Source organism: Cotesia typhae, unplaced genomic scaffold (assembly GCF_013202065.1).
Source record: "Cotesia typhae breed Kobodo isofemale line unplaced genomic scaffold, CoteBio_Ctyphae scaffold_70, whole genome shotgun sequence".
NCBI lineage: Eukaryota > Metazoa > Arthropoda > Insecta > Hymenoptera > Braconidae > Cotesia > Cotesia typhae.
The window spans coordinates 722,816-743,610 of record NW_027423780.1 but is presented as its reverse complement, the minus strand read 5'-3'; the positions used below and the strand labels follow the sequence as shown (position 1 = coordinate 743,610).

Below are 20,795 nucleotides of genomic sequence, written 5' to 3'. Positions count from 1 at the left end.
ACGCAGATATATACATATGCCTATATGTATACGCTGTTCTCGTTCTTTCCTCATCCTCACTAATACAACACAACACACTAATACAATAATAAGAACCGCATTTAGCTTCTGGTCCCCCTTTTCTTTTTTTTATACTTTTTTTTCCTTCTCTTCCGTCCTTTTTATCTTTACCTTTCTTTGATTTCCATTACTAATTTTATCCCTATCCTACTCGATTTAGCTACAATTAAAATTAATAAATATAAAATTTTTTTTGGATATGGAAAAAGGAGAAAGTATAGAAAACAAAAATGAGAAACTAATTTGAATAAAAAAAAAAGAAACCTTTTAAAATATATAATATTATAAAATTATTATTATAAAATATATTTTTCTTTACATTTTTTTTATCTTTGACGAGAAGACGCGTCGGGCTCTCGGCGGAAGCAATGACACCCGATATGTCTGACCTGCAACAAAAGAGAAACGAACAATTAAAAGATAAAGTTATTTTCTTAAATAGTAACCATGAAGTATATCGTAACATACCTCTATCCCATGGTGACCAAACCATTAAAGATCGCCTCGTGTAAGGCGATCCTTAAACGATCGATGTCCTCGTGATTGGGGGTGAGCACTTCCTCAAAGTCCTGGACCTCAGCTACCATCGCTAGGTCCGGGAATCCGAAGAAGACGACTGCCTCCACGACCTCGGGAGGCAGAGAGCCAAACAGGGTCACCAGGCAAGAAGCCAAAAATAAGGCCTCTCGCGGATGGATGGGACGAGCCAACCCCGCCAGGAGACGAACCGCCCTTCTCAAATCCTAAAAAAAAAAAAAACTTAACTACAAGCACTAGACGACTTCTCCTGTTACTCTTTTCACTACACTAAATTATATTAAGTCAAGTCAAAAAAAAAAATATTTTAGTAAATGGCTCTCGCTTATGGGGAAGGTGGCCATAGGAAAACCGAAAAACTATACTAGCTTCTCGCTTTTCTGGGGGAATGTTATGTCCACCCCAAAATTTTTTCTTGAAATTTAAATCACCCGCGCAGATGGAAGACTTCTCCATGCGCGAAAGCCAAAATAAAATATAAGCTACGCGACTGCTGGTTGACTAGCGGGGACTTCTGCAATCTCAGCACCGCGAGTATTTAAAAAGGCGATCAACAGCCAATGCCTTGTCTTTGAGCAATTAATTCGACTTCCGCGTTTAATTGACGGGCCCGTGCCTTGTAAAAGTCCCTCATCTTAATTTGCGCTGCACTTAAGACGAGTTTAGACTCGGTTCAACCGGCAGGCCACGTATTGGTCTTTGAGCAATTAATTCGACTTCCGCGTTTAATTGACGGACCCGTGCCTTGTAAAAGTCCCTTATCATAATTTGCGCTGCACTTAAGACGAGTTCAGACTCGGTTCAACCGGCAGGCCACGTATTAGTTATTAATTAAAAATCTAGAGAACCGGAATCTCAAAGTTCTAATTTGCCCTGCACTTAGGCGAGAATCCGGGCAGTAAGTTTAAATAAAATATCTCTAAAAGCTAAATTTGCGCACTTTACCCTACGGGGGACTGGAGGACGTTAGCTCAATTAAATTACTAAAATTCATTAAATTAAATTACTTAAAAATCAATTTGTGAAAGTGTAAGTTTTAATGTTTATAAAAATAAATCTCAATAAAAGTGAAATCAGTTTTCAACAAGTCATTTCATAAAATAAGAAGCCCGTAATATAAGCAGCCCAAATCCACCCTACTCCATCCGCTGCGAGAACCAACCAAAGGGCCCAATCAAGGAACAGGCGCTAATGGCTGCCCTAAAACCACGGATCTGACCATCAATAAAGTTCCTGCAGAGAGTAAGTACATCTAGTCTCATAAAAATCCGTCAGTCTCAAACGAAGGCGTGGTAAGTTCGTATCTCAAAAACGTTCCACATAAATAATTAAAACAACGGAATTAAAACCTCCGTTGCGTATTCTTTAAACTGTTAGTCCAAACCTCCACCGTTTACGCTACCGCTCTAAAAACGCCCTTGGACATAACACTCCGTACCATGATCTACAGTTTATAAAAGAACTCAACAACTTTAAGGCAATCAACAGTAATATTGCTACTGTGGCAATTAGTAGATTTATGAATCACTTGTGGTATTTATCACCAGAATTAGTAATCATGGCTATTTTTGATGAGGAAGTTTCACAAGAATCAAAATTAAAAATTGTTGCTAAGCTGCGTAAAGAAGAAGAAACAATTGTGATTGATGATATTCCGGAAGAAGACTTGGATTATACTAGTGAAAAATGTAGTGTTAAACGCTTTCAAACTAAGAGCATAACTGAATTAAGTCAAATGCCTTACGATAGTCAATCCAAGCCATTGACAGGTTGCGTTGATAGTAGATCGCATCTTGTAAGACGCATCGATCCACTATCAGGTTCTCCTTGCAACCTGACAGGCTTCTTTTACTGCCACGTTGTTCATATATCTGTTGCCATACAGGCTCTATCTGCTGCAAGATACGGTTATTTAAAATTTTTGTAAAAATTTTATAAACCGCATTCAAGCAGGTGGTAGGCCTGAAATTCTTAGGGTCAAACAAGTCACCTTTTTTAGGTATCAGTACGGTTCGCCCTTCTACAAGCTAGTCCGGAATCGGATCGTCAGCTCTAATGTATGATGTAAATATGCGGGCCAGATGGAGGTGGGTAGAAGTAAACTTCTTCCACCAGAAGACATTAATGCCATCTGGTCCCGGGGCAGCCCAATTTTTGCTGCCATTTAGAGCTGAACGAACTTCATCCACACTGACTGCAGGGCTCTCTTCATCAGCATTCTGTCGACGGTGTTCCCGACAGAATACTTTGAAGTCGTGCAGAGCTGGAGTGTTGGCGTTCACGTTTGGTTGATCTCCATACAACTCAGTCCAAAAAGCTTCCACCCGCTCAGGTGTTGGATAATTCCCGGTAACATCGGTCTTTGGTATCAGAAACCGTGAAGGGCTGGATCGAAACAACGAGTTGTCGACCAACCGCTTCAGCCTTTTCTCTAGTGATTTTTTGGCAGTCACTAGAGCCCGCAATTTATTGACAGACTCTTCTTTGATGATAAGAAGAGTACTCTTGTTCAGTGTGTGATGACGCCACCGAAGTTCAGCAGCAATGCGTCGAATTCGGGGCGTGTATACTAGGGTGGGTCAAAAAAATCGAATAATTTATTTTTGATTTTATACTCTGAAAAATAGGTTCGTAGACACCTAAAAAGAATTCTCTCCAAGTATAAGCTCTTAATTATAACGGGAAGGTCCTCCGCTTTGCGGGTTTCTATTTTTTTCGAATAATCAGATAAAAAAATTTATATCTCGCTTCCAACTGCTTGGAAAAATATTCCGTGGCATAGATTTTGTGAGAAATTGAATGCTTTACAAAAAAGGTCTCTTATGACTTTTTCAAAAACTCAACCGATTAAAAGATATTCATAGTTGAAGTTTGGCTATTTTAAGGAAAATATTCGTTTTTATTATGAATTTTATAAGTCGATGAAAAAAATTATTTCGGATTGCGGAACTCATGATTTTGTAGGAAATTTACTGCTCTACAAAAATGGTCTCTTATGATTTTTGATTAAGTGAAGCCGTTACGAGATATTCATCGTCAAACATTAACGAATATCAATATTTCCAGTTTTTGATCAATAATTCGATAAATTTTAATTTAAACTATGAGTTTCAGGAAAATTTACATAAATTTGAGTTTCGATCGATAAAGAAATGTTATAATAAGTTAGATAAAGAATTATTGGAATTATCATTGATTTTCCTTGGAGAAATGCCTCAAGAAAAGATTTCTTTCAAACGTCCTGGTGCTGTTCATCATGCTAGATGGATGGCTAAGGCCATTTATAGTTTGAAAATGTATCTATTCAGAGATGAATTCAAACTCTCTCAGAAAGAATTGCATGGTCTTCGTCATTTCTGTATTTTTATAGTCACATTGTATTTAAAAGCTTGGTTTTCATCAACTTCTGCAACAACTGCTGCTTATCATGACTTGCAGTTTATGAAAAATTTATTGGAGTACAAACATATCAATCCTTTGATTTCTTCAGCTACGTGTGAAAAAATGATTTCGCACTTATGGTATTTGAGCGATGAACTTGCCATTTTATCACTGTTTGACGATGGCGTTCCATTAGAAGTAAAAAAAGTATTGTTGAAGCTGTTAATACTCGTGAAGGTACAGATTCTAAAGCTAAAAGATTTGTAATTGCTAAAAAGATTTGAATTCATTGGCGCAGAGAATTCTGAGTGACTTTGTGTCTAAAAAGTCATTAAATCTTTTCAAAATCTTCGATCTACCGTATGACTTTCTTGATGTCGATGTTGAATTATGGCCTACTAATGAGAGTTATCTCGAAAATAAAGAATACTTTCAACAACTAAAAGTTGTCAATGATTCAGCAGAGCGAGCTGTTGCATTAGTCAGTGAATATAATCAATGCTTGACAAAAATGAAGAACAATTCCAGTACTTATTGCAAGTTGTCAAAGAACATCAAAAAACATTCCCAAATTGTAATAAAAGAAATTATTTATAGTAATAGCGTACTGTTATGTTAAAAATATAGACAATTATATTGCAATTGATAATTCAATAAAAAATTTATCTATAAAAAAGTTAAATACTGGTTGTTTCTCACTTGATTCAATATTTTTCATATTAAATTTGACAAAGAAATATGTCATTCACTTCAAATTAAACTAATCATTGGCTATATGTCGAAAAAAATGCTCTAATTTCTTGTTTTAATGCAATCAAACAAGCTCAAGACTGAAAACAATATTAAAAAAATTGTTTATAACATTTCTTTATCGATCGAAACTCAAATTTATGTAAATTTTCCTGAAACTCATAGTTTAAATTAAAATTTATCGAATTATTGATCAAAAACTGGAAATATTGATATTCGTTAATGTTTGACGATGAATATCTCGTAACGGCTTCACTTAATCAAAAAATCATAAGAGACCATTTTTGTAGAGCAGTAAATTTCCTACAAAAATCATGAGTTCCGCAATCCGAAATAATTTTTTTCATCGACTTATAAAATTCATAATAAAAACGAATATTTTCCTTAAAATAGCCAAACTTCAACTATGAATATCTTTTAATCGGTTGAGTTTTTGAAAAAGTCATAAGAGACCTTTTTGTAAAGCATTCAATTTCTCACAAAATCTATGCCACGGAATATTTTTCCAAGCAGTTGGAAGCGAGATATAAATTTTTTTATCTGATTATTCGAAAAAAATAGAAACCCGCAAAGCGGAGGACCTTCCCGTTATAATTAAGAGCTTATACTTGGAGAGAATTCTTTTTAGGTGTCTACGAACCTATTTTTCAGAGTATAAAATCAAAAATAAATTATTCGATTTTTTTGACCCACCCTAGTGTATACTTTTTGAGTTGTTTCGAACTCAATCACACACTGAATGCGGGAGACATGTTTCCGGGATCTGTCAATTTTGGAGCCAAGTTGTAAGATGCGCTGTCTCAACCTTGCCTCGATCGAGAGACAATGTATCTCTCTCGGAAAAGCCGAAACTGCTGCACCATACACAACCTGGCTCACAGTGGGCAGGGTGGAGTCCTCCAGGATGGTTGCACGGAGATCTTCGTTTACCGCGTCAAGCTGTTGTTGGGAGTAAGTTATCTTTTTAGATATACTTACTTGCCGTCCTACAAAGAGATTGTTGTTGTCCATGGAGGAACGGCGTCGCTCTTGGTGTAGTTGCGCCGGAAAGGAAAGTCTATTAGACTGCCTTCTGTCCAGCACAAGCGATCTTCTATTTCGCCGAAGATGAGCGGCATAATTACGCAGGTGTATGGGCGTAAAATGCGCTAGCTCCGGATGCATATCACTCCAAAGAGTGTGCATCCGGACCATATAGCCGCTCACCCCCGGCTCGCTACGTTGGTAGCACACCAAGAGATCGACTCTCAGTTCCTCCGTCCACTTAAAGTAAGTCCTTAAGGTGCCAGGGTCGTCATCTTTCATCGGGTCTGGCGTGCTCCTCCCACCTGATGAATGGTCCTCATCCGAAAAGGACCGGTTGTGGGGAGCACTTCTGAGTTGGTATCTTGTGGTAACTCAGTTATTTCCATGCAGTGGGTAGTTGGCCCACTGCACGGGCCAACAATTATTATTATTATTATTAATATTATTATTATTATTAACGTTTTCGTAAATATAAGCTCATTCTAATTTTATACTCATCGAGACCTTTCATTTGAGTACCCACATAAATTTTTGTATATATCTTATATATATATAATATTTATTAAATATATAAAATATATAAAAGATGCAAGTGGGTACTCAAATGAAAGGTCTCGATGAGTGTAACATCGGGATGAGTTTATATCTTTAAAAACGTCAATAATTAAGAAATTACATTGTATCTGGTCAACTAATGATATTTTTAAAGATATAAGCTGATCTCGAAATTACACTCATCGAGACCTTTCATTTCAGTACCCACATCAATTTTTCATATATTTTATATATTTATATATATTATATATCTGTATATCTATAAAATATATCAAAAATGCATGTGGGTACTCAAATGAAAGCTCTCAATGAGTGTAACATCGGAATGAGCTTATATCGTTAAAAACATCATTAGTTAACAAAATACATTATCATTCGTTAATTTGTAACATTTTTGTAAATATAAGTCCATTATGACTTTATACTCATCGAGACCTTTAATTTGAGTACCCACATTAATTTTTCATATATTTATATATATAATGTATATGAATATATGAAAAATATATGAAAATGCATGTGGGTACTCAAATGAAAGGTCTCGATGAGTATAAAATTAGAATGAGCTTATATTTACGAAAATGTTAATAATAATAATAATAATATTAATATTAATAATAATAATAATAATAATAATAATAATAATAATAATAATAATAATAGCAAGGTGCTCCAGGCGCAGCTTCCGGACACGTCCTGTCGGACGTGTAAACAACAGACGCTGATGCACCTTTTGTCGGCATGTCCTGTGCTGGCAAGAGGTGCCTACATACAGCGTCACAATGCTGCCCTGCGAGTACTCTATTATCATCTCAGATATAGCTGCGGTATCGATGAGACACCAGTGCTGCCTTATCTGCCAGGAGATATTCCGCAGGTTGTTGAGAATGACAGTTCCAAAATTTATTGGAACATACCATTCGCAACAACCCGGCGGATTGACCACAACAAACCTGATATTGTGCTCTTTGACAAGGCTACTCGTGACATTTATGTCATTGAGTTTTCGGCCCCAGCCGAATACAATATCTCGGCCAAAGAAGAGCACAAACACCAGATATATCAGGATCTCCTGTTTGAAATTGGCAAACTGTACCCAGGTTACCGTGTCAAGCTCGTCGTTTTGGTTGTCGGCGTCCTTGGAGGGATGAAACAGTCTTTTGTGTCTTCACTTGCGAAGATACCGGCTTGCAGTTCAGCAGCCGTGTCTCTAGCAGTGCGGATGCAAAAGGCTGTCATTTTGGGATCCCTGCGTCTACTTAGGCAAATGAATTTGGCCTGCTGCACTCACTAACCGCCTTGTTGTGTGGAGTGGTGCAGCAGTAATGGATGGCGCTCAGGCTGGGCCCTCGGAGAGTCGGACTCCGGGGAAAACCCCCCTGAGCAATTAATAACAAATAATAATAATAATAATAATAAGTGTCATTAACACTCTTGAGTACCGTAGCAAGGTGCTCCAGGTGCAGCTACCGGACACTTCCTGTAGGAGGTGTAGACAACATCCGGAGACGCTTATGCATCTTTTGTCGGCATGTCCAGTGCTGGCGAGAGGTGCATATATCCAGCGTCACAATGCTGCCCTGAGAGTACTGTACTACTATCTTCGTCATTGCTACGGTATTGACGTGACACCAGTGCTGCCTTATCTACCAGGAGATATTCCCCAGGTTGTTGAGAATGACAGTTGCAAAATTTATTGGAACATGCCATTTGCAACAACCCGGCGGATAGATCACAACAAACCTGATATTGTGCTCTTCGACAAGGCCAATCGTGACATTTATGTCATTGAGTTCTCGGCCCCGGCTGAATACAACATATCAGCCAAAGAAGAGCACAAAAGACAAATATATCAGGATCTCCTGTTTGAAATTGGCAAACTTCACCCAGGTTACCGTGTCAAGCATGTCGTCCTGATTGTTGGCGTCCTAGGAGGGATGAAACAGTCTTTTGTATCCTCACTTGCCAAAGTTCCAGCTTGTTCATCAAAAGCTGAGTTCTTGGCAGTTAGGATGCAGAAGGCTGTTATACTTGGTTCTCTCCGTCTCTTAAGGGAAATGACTTTGGCCTGCTGTGATCACTAACCGCCTTGTTGTGCGGAGTGGTCCAGCAGTAACGGATGGAGCTCAGGCTGGGCCCTCGGAGAATCGGACTCCGGGGATAACCCCCCTGAGCATTTAATAACAAAATAATAATAATAATAATAATAATAATAATAATAATAAACATGCAATAATTTGTGTGCATAAGAAAATGAGAGAAATTGAAAAGAAATGTTTTTTCCTATAATATTCTAGGAATCTGTCCTATACCATTATAGGAATAGTTCCCATAATGATGTAGGAACTATTCCCATAATATTATGGGAAATATTCCCATAATGATATAGGAACCATTACTATATCATTATGGGAATATTTCCCATAATGGTATAGGAAAAGTTCCTATGGTGTTATAGGAATAGTTCCCATAATATTATAGGATTATTTCCCATAATGATATAGGAATAGTTCCTATAATAGTATAGGAATTATTCCTATAGCATTATGATAACCATTCCCATAGTGGTATAGGAAAAGTTCCCATAATTTTCTCTCCGTGTACGTAATATAACTCGGTATGTTGCCGCGATTATATCTACAGTTTTTGACGGATCTACATTAAATTTATTGCACATATTTTTTGGATAATATCTTTGAATGAGTTCGATGATAAGCGAAATCCATTAATAACTTAAAAAATAGCAGCTCTTAAAATTTATCAAAATAGTGAAAATCACGTCTTTCGTGACTTCATTGATGTACTACTTTTTATGGCAAAGAGATGGTCACTTTTTTATAAATTCTCATAAAAGTTCATGAAATTATCTTTAATTTGACGCATATAAAATTGACATTTGACCATTTTTAGTTATTTTATCAAAATGAAGAGTTCTCTTGAACCATTTTTAGTTATTGTGTTGTACAACCCAAAGTAAAACCCACTTATGAATGTTATTCTGTCGAGAGTTCTTAACAGATCTTAATAAAATGTAGTATAAAAATTTTTTATACAAATAGCTTGCATGAACCTTGAAATGAGCAAAATCTTTCGAATAGTTCAGAAATAATAGCTCTTAAAAATGACAAAAATTGTCAAAATTACGTATTCGGTGAATTCATTTATGTGTAACTTTTAATAGCAAAAAGATAGCTAATTTTTGATAAATTTATGTGAAAGTTCACAAATTTACTTCTAATTTGACGTACATAACGTTAACTTTTTAACAATTATTTATTATTATATGAAAGTTAAGAGGTCAATTGAACCATTTTCAGGCACTGTGTAGTACAACCTAATTATGTATGTTATAATAAATTTCATTCCCTGTCAAACTAAAATTATTGTGACAAAATTATAATTCATTCTATGAAATCTACCTGCTATTTCGGGTGTGGCCGAACGGCCTCTTTTTTTGTTGAGTCGAGTTATCTCGGAATGAATCCGGATTTTCATGCAGAAAACACCTGAGTACGGAATTTTTTATACCAAAATCAATTTTTATTTAATTGACACGTTTTATACATCAAATTATTTATCAAGACCTTTCATCCCAATATACACATAAATTATTTCATATATATATATATTATATATATATATATATATATATATATATATATATATATATATATATATATATATATATATATAAAGACAGACAGACAGACATAGTGACTGACACCCTCTCGGGAACCCTCGAAATGGCTTCCTAGGACCTTAAAATTTCGAGATCTGTTGAAAACTCGATTTTTGCAAAACAGGGTAAAACCAATGTTACGTCCTAACGTAGTAATTATTAATTTGTTTTTAATCCAAGTTTCTTACAAAACCTATAGATTGGGATCTGGAGAAGTTTAATTGGTTTATATTGAAATGATAAGTTGATAGTTGTATTCAATACATATATTGCAAAACTGTCAAAATTTTACAGCAAATTGTCTACAATTAATCGTTTAACAAAAAAAAAAAAAAGAATTCGATACGCTACGGAACCAATAAAATCTTTGAGATGGAATGGTAAACGAAAATGTACAGTACCTGGTTTAAATTCTGGTGTATGATTTCACTTGAACTAAGTTTAAATTCTCCTTGCACTTGGAAATTACTTTCAAATTTGTTTTAAAGTGTAACTCGTTTTAAATTGTGAATTTATTTGTATTTTGAATTTGAAGAAATATATTTTTTTTTTGTTTTTTTTTTTTTTTGTATTTAATACACTGCGCTGAATGGGGAGGCCTGCACTAGCGGTGTATGAAATTTGAAAAGAAAAAAAATTGAAATTTGCTTGACTATAAGAGTCGGTACCTCTGAGTCTGGCTCAGGATGAGAACTAACTTTTTTTTAAAAAAGGAAAAACCAAGTAGTATCCAGTTTCGTTTTCGGGGTCCTGTGATAGGGCCTTAGGTGGGGAGGAAAAATCGTTGTCCAATAGGAAAAGGACTTTTCCTTCTTTGATCCCTTTTCTCAACGAAAAATACTTAGGGCACGCCCTTATGCAGCTGGATGGGTATGCGCACCTACGCATCCATCTACATGCGCGGCTATTTGTTTAAACTTTATTATTTGATTATTTACTAAAATTATTTATTCATATAAGTTTTTATTTTTGTAAATTGGAATTCTGTTAGAGGTTATTTTTATTAATTTGTGCATTAAAATTTTGTTTATTAATATTATTTAAATTCCTAGAACTTATTCTAAATTAGTTGCTTTTGATATTTTCTTATCTTTTGTTTAGAGATTTGTTTTTGTTATTACTGGTTCGGTTGCTTGTTTAACATTATTTTATTTTGTTGTTCGATTATTTATTTTAAAATTATTCGAAATTATGTTTTCAAGATTGTTATTTTATTGTTATTTGTTTGATTATTTTATTGTTAATAATTATTATTTGCTTTTAAAAATTTTTATTTTACTATTTAAAATTTATTTTATTTTATTTTTGAAAGTTTTATTTTATCATTTAAAAATTATTTTATCTTATTTGCTCGGTTGTTGAAAAATTCTAGTATATTATTTAAAAATTATCTTAATCCTAGTCGTAACTTATTTTATTATGGGTTCTAAAAGAAGTTTCTCTTTTAGTCTCTATGCAGTCTAAGTACACGTGCAGTCGAAGATATTTTTCCGTTTTCTATATTTGTTTAGGTCTTCCTAATTTTTTATTTGAACAACTAAAAGTCTTATCTTATCTTCTAAATATATTTCGGGAAAAATATCTTCTGTACGTCTATACTCTAATGACTCAGGCATCATTGAGGCAAGACGAGTGTACAATAATATTTTTTTTTTATATTGTTATTATTTAATGTATTTTTAATGGCCGCATGAACAGAGCTATGCACGTTTACCGATGACTTGCATCTCCCAAATACAACGAACTTAATTACTAAAGCGATCGCGACGTAACACCAATATCTTTCCGATTTTTTTTAATTTTTAATTTTCTTAGCTGGAAGTTAAAAATGCCATTATGACTATGATCGATGCATATTTTTTTGGAAAATTAAATGCTTTACAAAAAAGTTGGCTTATAATTTTTAGATAAAATCGATCCTTTAAAAGTTATTACTGGTTAAAGTTGTGTTTATGGTTATTATCATAGTTTTTGTGTGGTACTATGAAGTCTCATGTGTTACAGTCATTTAGATCATCTATAAATGTTATAACAATTGTAATACACAGATTAACAGTTACAGTCACAATAACAATGCGATGTATAGAATACATTCTTAATAATATTGCCGCTTATTCGAATTTTTTCTGTCACTATTCACATTTATTTGTTAAGTAATTTTTAGTCGCATTATGATAAGTATTTATAATTTTATGAATAATTAGCACTAAATATTGTTTTTGTTCTTTTTCATGAGTTAAAATGTATTCTTGAGTTAATCAAAGCGCTCTACTACAATTGTAATGATGTCAAATCTTTGCAAACAATCGTTTTTGGTAGCCCAGGACTCGAAGTGAATTTCTAGGAAAATTTTATTTATGGTGAATCGAACAAAACATTCAATCGAATTTGAATTAATGAAAATTAACTTATTTAATATGTAAATCAATATTTTTTTTTGTAAATGGATAATTTTATTATCTAAATTAACTACAGAGCGTTTGGGTGAATTAGAATCGAAATTTCCATCACATTTTGATGATTTAAGGTAGTTCAATCCTGCAAGGCATATTTCAAGAAAATTATAAATTTTTTTTTTTTAAAGATAAAAATATGAATAATTCACCACCAAAATTTCAATTCAATCAACTCCGACGTTTTTGAGTAATTAATTTTAGAAACTGCATAATTTACATGCAGTGGTTTAGAGGTTTACAGCGATGGTAAAGTTAGTATGAAATTTTCCGTACCACTCGAGTGGTGCAAATAATTTACCTTAATCAATTTTCGTTTCACGAGAAAAGGTTATATATTGGATCGAAAAAAGCCAAAGCAGTTTTGTCACCAGTTAAATACCACCAAGGTGTTTTGAATTTATGAAATACTGCCTCAGTAATTTCTTATCAGTTGTCCTGTATTGATACATAGTTTTGATGAAATTTAAATCTTGTTATGGAGTTTATGGTGCAATAGGTGCCGGAAAGCAAAATGATACATAAATGAATTCTACGCTGATAAAAAATTTAAATTTCGGTTTCAAGAGCAAGAATTTTGAACCAAGAACACCATTTTGAAGAAAAAGAATTACTTGAGTCAAGAGGAAAAATTCTCTAGTCAAGATATAATTCTTAGTTCAATAAAATTTTCTTCATTTAAGAATTTTTCTTCTTGACTCGAGAGTGTTATTTTCTTTAAAATGGTGTTTTTGGTTCAAGATTCTTGATCTTTAGTCAAGTTTAATTGTTTATTCGTGTATGAATGAACAAATATCCAAACGATTTTATTAAGTTTCAAGTTGTAACTCGAAAATATCTCGAAACATATATATTTTCACTGAATTAATTGCTTATGACATCTATCGTGCATGGTGAAATACACCTAGTTTGTAAAATTTAATTTCATCAGTACTCTAACAATGCGACTAAAAATGCTTAACAAATAAATGTGAATAGAGACAGAAAAAATACAAATAAGCGGCAAAATTATTAATAATGTATTAGATACATCGCATTGTTAACGTTACTGTAACTGTTAATCTTCTTTATAAAATTTTTGGACATTTATAAATGAAATAAATCATAATAACACATAAGACTTCATAGCAAGACTCAAAAACTATAATAATAACTATAAACACAACTTTAACCAGTAATAACTTTTAAAGGATTGATGTTATAAAAAAATTATAGGAGAATTATTTTTAAGCATTCAATTATCCATCAGAATATATATCGAACATAATCGTAGTAGCATTTAATTCGAAGGAAAGAAATTAATTCAAAAAAAAGTTATTGAAATGGGAAATGTAATTAGATTTGGGCACGGTTTAATTTGGTAATTAAGAGCTTATTTTTGCCATATATTTATTTTTGGGTCAAGAACTAAAAATCCAGGGGGCGGCAGCGAAAAAAAAACTAACTTAGAAAATAACGGATATCCTAATGCATATATATGACTCAAATATCATCATATAATCTTCTCGCAAAAGTTGAGTAAGCAATAAATATTTGCAAATTTTTCGGTAATGTTTGACGAGCGATATTTTAAGCAAAAATTATTTGAAGAGGGTTTTTTAAAAAATTATTTTGTATCACTGAGATCATACTTCTTAGAATTTCTTAAAAAAAAAAAATGTTGGAGATACAGTTTTAATGCAATGAAATGAAAGAACGTGAAGAAATAAAATAAAAAAATTAGAAAAACCGCTGACCCTAAAGGCAATTTCGTGACTTTTCGCTAGCTCCATACTAAGATAATATATAAGAAGGTATTCCAATCCTGCAATGCATGATGGGAAATGTGTCAAGCTATCGCGCCGCCACAAGTGTGTCAGAAGTACTAGTACATGCCTAAAGTACTTTCATGCTAACTCTTATGAAAATAATAAATAAATTGAAAATAACAAACTGGCATTGATAAAAATTATTTTCATCCTCAAATAATATTAATTAGTAGTAATTGTTAATTTAACAACCCCAATTCCAATAAATAAACCAAATTAGTTATTTGTAGGGTTAAACCGGTTTTTCTCAAGCGCAGTTTATCATTTACCTTTGATTTCTTTCCGATAACCAGCCGTTAGCGCGGGTTGCTTTTACTCGCTTGCCAACTAACTGGTTCGGGTTCGCGTCCTGCGGATCATCGTTACTTTTTTTTTTTTATTTTTAAATAATTAAATTTAATAATAAATAACAGATTTGGCTAATTACATTTATTCCTGAAAGTTAATTATTAATTATGATTATTGAAATTATCTGTTAAATGCGAAGAATATTTTGCAAAATAATTATAAAGTTCAACAGTATATTTTATAAATAATAGAACAAAAATTTAAGTAGCATAATTAAGCTAAAACATTTGTATATTTTAATCAACAATATTAAATCGTTTAAATAAATAATTATGTTTTAATTTCAATTATATTGATAAAAGGATCACAGCCCAAGAGTGAAACAAATTTCTTCATTTGCGGACGTTTTTTGATGAAGTACGCATATACGCACTTCGAGAACTGAAGATAACAAGATTCTGGTTGTCTGGTTGTATTGTGATATCTTTTGCCAGAACGTGTAATCGCAAGGAAATGTATTTCTGTAGAACTTTATCAGAAATATTGTGGCATTTCGGGAAGTTCAACAAACAATTAGCAGCAGCTTCCTTAATACTTTGCATTAAAACCTGATGGACGTTCTGCAGATGTAATAATGCTTTTCCATAGGTAATAAATATTTCTTCTGCTGTCTTCAAAAGTTCATAAACAGCCTCAGTTGGGTGCTTCAAATTACCTCGGTTTAGTGCATCTGTCCAAGCCGAACACGCATTTGGCAACGATAGAGAAGAAATAGTTGCTGTCTCACAAACTTCGCAACCATTTGCCGTAACAAATACCGCCCAACCAGAAAGGTAATACAGCCCATACCTCTGGATTTCCGACAGAATGCAACCATCAGGAACTTCAATAGTATTATTCTCTTCATCATCAGCAGTACGGAGTTCATCTTTTTTTGTTTTAAGAACTCTAAATAATACGGTTCATCATCATCTTCATATGATGCAGACGTGGGAACTCGTAAGTACTGAGCTACAGCAACCAACCTCATTCGATAACGCAGTTGACGGGGCTTTGGATGAATATCACCACCAGCTCGGACTTGAGAAAATAGATTTTCCACAGAGCTGGAAGTTAGGCGTCCCGTAAGGAAATATTGTAATTCGCCAGATAACACTAGTTCTTCACGTAAATTTAGAGCTGTAGTTGTTGTAAGAATAATCCCTCGTTGAATAGGTTTCCATTTGTTATCAGAAGTAAATTGAAGTTCTTTAATAATCTCAATGAAATTTTGGAGGAATTGTACGCGCTCTAAGGAAGCTTCATCATTCCCAAGGGAATTACTCTTATGGCGACAAACCATCGATTCGTACCATTGGCTACATAATAAAATAAACCATCCGGTAGTGAAAGCTTCTTGAGGAAGAAGACCAGTTTGAGCTGATAAAACTAACGCATGCCCGATTTCATTGCTGAAAATTTTTTTAGCCAGTCCAACATGCATTTTGTCAAACTGCGATGGGTCCAGAATTGCAGCAGTAAGACTTGTCACTAATACAGGCCCACCAAGTGATTGTAACTCAACTAATTATCGAACATGGGAAATATCAACTGTAGTCGATGGTAAGTTGTTTGCTTCGACGATAGGCGAGCTCAGAATAAACTTTGTTTTCAACAATTGAGACCAAATGCGTTTTAGCACGTGTGGAACATCTGAAGTCCAATGAAGACGTTCATCTGGATTTGATGGATGTCGGCTAAATGAAGAAATTAAATAGCGGCTAGCTGTAATGCTATTTAATGTCCACATACCTACATTAGTTGGTCCTTCATCTGTTGAAATGCATTTGACGATAATGCCGTGCTGATAAAGCTCTTTTATTATCTCTTGAACATAATTCCAGAGAAGTTCCGAGGTTACTGATTTTCCTGTCAAAGCATAGCCCACCAATTGCTTCCAATGGATGGTTAATCCACGAGCAACGAATGCAATTGCATGGGAAGCCATCGAATCAGCTTCATTCGAGTCTCTTGCCAATTGTGGAGTCACTAATCCAATAAAATTTCCAAGAGCACGATCATATTCAACTGCTGGATGAATTGACATTTCATCTAATGCCAGCACACAATAACGAGCAGTTTCGTCTTGCTATTGTTGAATTTTTATCCCCAGCCACTCAATGATACTGTGGAAAGTTCCAGGAGCAAAATTAAATCCCGACAGGCGATTGTACAGTGTGGAAAACGCAGGTAAAGGAAATCCTTCATTGTCCCTCAAACTTTTATAAGCCTTAGTGCCCATCAATAATCGAATTCGCAGACCTTTTTTGATAGTCTCCTCTGACCAAGGTTTGGAGTTCGTCGAAGCACTACCTTTCAAAAACAACAACTGATCAGGATTCAAGAATTTTTTCAAGTTATCATCCAATGTTGTTGATTTTTGTGTCAAATGAGCAACCTGAAATCGAATTAATTAGTACTTAATCAATTATTCGTACTTCAAAATAAAAATCATTTCATGATTAACTAATTTGGAATATATAATTATTTAATTTTTTATATTACCTTATTTTTCAATGCATTATTCTCGTTTTGAAGCTCATGAAGCTGCTGCTCTAACAATAACTCCCGAGATGATTTTGGAGCATACTCACTTGATTGAGTATGTTGGTTTGAAGTTCCCGGTATAGCTTCATCACCAGAGACTTCAGTATTTTCATTTACTGAGATTTCTAATCCTAGAATTAACTTTTAAAGTTAACATTTTACCGATGAAAATTACCCTTATTACACAAAAAGATCAAAAATAATTTCATATGTTAAAATATTTGAAAATGAAATATTTTTCAATAATTTTTAATGGTAATTATTTACAAGTGGGTTCAACCCATGCTAGCGCACGTTAATTTTTTTATTTTTTGATCAAATTGATCAATTTTTTTTTAATTGTTCGTTTTTTTATGTACTTTTCAAAAGAAAAGATATCGAAAAAATATAAAATAGAAATTTTATCCAAAAATACGAGAGCCAAATTTCACGATATTTTTTTATCATAAATGCACCATAAAAACAAGCAATATCAAAAAAAAATTGAAGATCTTAATTTCGGGCCCAATTATTACCAAAATAATTGGGCTGGTTATGGCCCAAAAAGGGGTTGACGCCACATGTAAATGATTACCATCTTAATTTTTTGGTTTAGTAAGAGTACAAGCAGTATATAGATGTAAAAGTCCATGTATGCAGTAACACCACCCTGATTAAAAATACTGATTGAAAAGAATTGAGAAGCGGTCACTCTATGCAAACTGTATATCTATATATACAAACAAAAGAATTGAAATAATTAAAAAGAATTCAAATTTCATACTTTTGAATTCTTTTCAATCAGTATTTTTAATCAGGGCATAACACAAAAACAACAATATTATAATTTTGTAAATTCCCATATAACCATGACTTCATCAAATTATATTATTATTTGTTTAAATTAATTGTAAATCAAATATGATTTTATACGTAGAGTAGTCATGCTACATTTAAAATAAAAGACCATAAAAAAAACCAAGCAGAAGTTAATAATTCTTCTTCAAATATTCACTTACCCCCTCGCAAATTAAACCTACCATATTGATATTTAAGTAACCGGAATTATTATACAACAATTAAAAAATTTATTTTTCCAGACGTTGATTTGCAGGAAAAAATAAACTTCACTTTAATTTCTAATTTTACAGCATAAAAAAAATGTAGTAATATACAAAATGAATTAACACTTACGTTTTGTCAAGTCAGACACTTCAGACTTACGCCTCTTATTATTTGAAGAACGATTGTTATCAGAATCATCATCATTATCATTAACACCATCATCAGTCTCAAAAGGTTTGGGTGGAGAAGGTACCAGAATATCGGGAACAACATTTTTTTTCAATTTATACGAATATCTTTCCACGACAAATAGTCCTTTACTGAAGTGTCCCTGTCAACATAATTGAGTTAACAACATAAAATAAAATTTTTCGTTGTTAAATAATTATAAATATCCTTATTTTAAAAAAAACATTTTAACAGATATAACCCACAGAAAAAAACTTGCTCCAAAAAAATTTTAAGGAAGACAAAAGTTATTTTGGAGCAAGAAGAAATTTTCTTGGCTCAAGAAACTTTGATTTCATTCAAGAAATGTTTAATCTTCCGTAATATTTTCTTAAGCCAAGAAAATATACCCTCCAGTCAAGAATTTTTTTTTGCATGCTAAATGTATATCTATAGATAGTGGTCCACTCAAATGTTTTTTAATTTTTCCACATCTTGTTTTTAATTACTTTAAATCTTTTTTCTAAACAGAAAATTAAGATGGTTCATCCATTAAAAGGTTTCTTCATACCTCGCACAGACGGGAATTATCTGTGATTGGTTTTAAAATTTTGCAAGCAGATACCCATTGGTTTCTGATATCAGGACACCGAGGAAATCGCAAAATTTTAAAACATTTTTCGGTGCTATTATGACAACCTGGAAAACTGCATCCACCCATATTATGTATAAATCTTAAATAATAATTACACAATGTTATTGGTTGTTAATTATTATAAAAAATATTAAATATAAAAATGAATGTCTAACTTACTTTGTTGTGCTATTGAATAAAAACTGTCAACAACGAAATGTTATTAAAAACAAATCGACATTTTTAAATAAATGACGATCGCAAAATTTACACTGCGTTGATCAAATAAAATAATTGAAAATTTCCATGTTCAAGAATTTATATATTTTTACAGAAACTTTCAATCAAATAGGCAATAACAATTTCAATAATGTCGATTGGACTTCTATTATTATTTATTTATTATAAAAGACAATGCAAGATTTAAAAAATGTATACTTACTAAAAATGAGTAACGTAGTACTTTCGATACTTGCCGCCATAAAAATTCGCATCAGTATAAAAACTTTGTATGTAAAAATTTTTTTTTTATTGTAATATAAAATCATTAATAATACTGTTATTTATTATTAAATCAAAATCTTTTGTGCTGTGATCCTTTTATCAATATAATTGAAATTAAAACATAATTATTTATTTAAACTATTTAATATTGTTGATTAAAATATACAAATGTTTTAGCTTAATGAGGGAAGGCTAGGGTTTTTGGATCTATTAAATAATACGCAAGTATTTATATTTAAAGAATACTAATTTATTATAATTATTAAGAAAAGATATGCGAGGCACTTCGTACAAAAGTAATCTCCAGAGTGAGGAGAACGCGCGCCCCGGGCAACCAAGTGGGGGGGGGCCCTCTCCAAGACGCTGAGCGCGCCCAACGGCGGCTAATCAGGGAACTAAATATAGGCGGTATATCTAACACTCCCTCCCGTCTATATTTAGTTTTACCTATCTTATTAAATACTACCACTCAAATTATAACAAATATTACACAGCTCCACAATGCATCATAGAAACTAGACATAACAAGCAACATCATACAACTCTCCGACTTCTCCAATACTGGACATTACCTTTCCCTTTCCTTTTCTTTTCCTTCGACTTTGGACTTCAGTTCGCTCCGTCCTCATGTTTCTCGCTCGTGCAAAGGCACCCGCATCAACTCCGCTGATCCGATTCACCACCTGCAATTTGACAATGTTCAATCATAAGCCTGCCATTAACAATCTCACTCGTTATTATTTCGATCAGTCCTACTCGCTATCGCCCCCGTCAGTCGCCTGTGCAGTTCAAAAGGCAAAGGCCCCGTGAACAGGTCAGCCACCCGACGCCTAGATGCAATCCATTCAATCCCCATCATACCACGCTCAACACACTCCCCAACACAGCGCTCTCCCACCTCCGTCACATGTCCCAGCCTGCCACCACCACTCGTCTGTGCACCCGCCTCCGCAGCCCCGCTGTCGCACCACAGCCGCATGGGATAGAATGATCCATTCAAAATCATTTTAAGAGAGCTGCTCATGGCCACCAACTCCTGACTCGCTTCACCCATTGCCACGCACTCAGCTTGGCAAGTCGACAAAGCAACGTAGTTTTGCTTATGTGACCTCCAAGCTATAGTATCACCAAACAGTTGGATCAAGAATCCACACGTCGTCAAGGAACCTTTACAGTCCGCAAAACTGGCATCTGAAAAGGCTTGCAAGTCATCTTGTTTCGCTAAATACGTCAACTCTAAATTTACAGTACCTTTTAGGTATCTAAACACTCGTTCTACCATTTTCCAGTCGTTTTCAGTAGGATTCAGCTGATGTCTGCTC

At 33.7% G+C, this 20,795-nt stretch overlaps 1 protein-coding gene across 1 annotated transcript; it reads right to left on the bottom strand.

Moving 5' to 3' along the window:
* Positions 1-392: 392 nt before the first annotated feature.
* LOC141537160 (uncharacterized) lies at positions 393-20,755 on the bottom strand. Its single transcript, XM_074258005.1, has 5 exons — positions 20,725-20,755; positions 20,372-20,640; positions 20,046-20,156; positions 529-803; positions 393-449 (listed from the first exon to the last, which is right to left on the bottom strand). The coding sequence occupies exons 1-4, from the start codon at positions 20,753-20,755 to the stop codon at positions 531-533; spliced, it is 684 nt and encodes a 227-aa protein (XP_074114106.1). The 3' UTR covers positions 393-449; positions 529-530.
* Positions 20,756-20,795: the final 40 nt, after the last annotated feature.

Bases quoted from the DNA above. Each gene is read 5' to 3' on its own strand.
- LOC141537160 (XM_074258005.1), bottom strand. From the start codon at position 20,755: ATGGTAGAACGAGTGTTTAGATACCTAAAAG. The intron at 20,157-20,371 runs GTGGGAGAGCGC...GTCAAATTGCAG, and splicing joins GGCTGGGACATGTGACGGAG to GTGGTGAATCGGATCAGCGG. The intron at 804-20,045 runs GTAATGTCCAGT...TTTTTTTTTTAG, and splicing joins AAAGAAAAGGAAAGGGAAAG to GATTTGAGAAGGGCGGTTCG.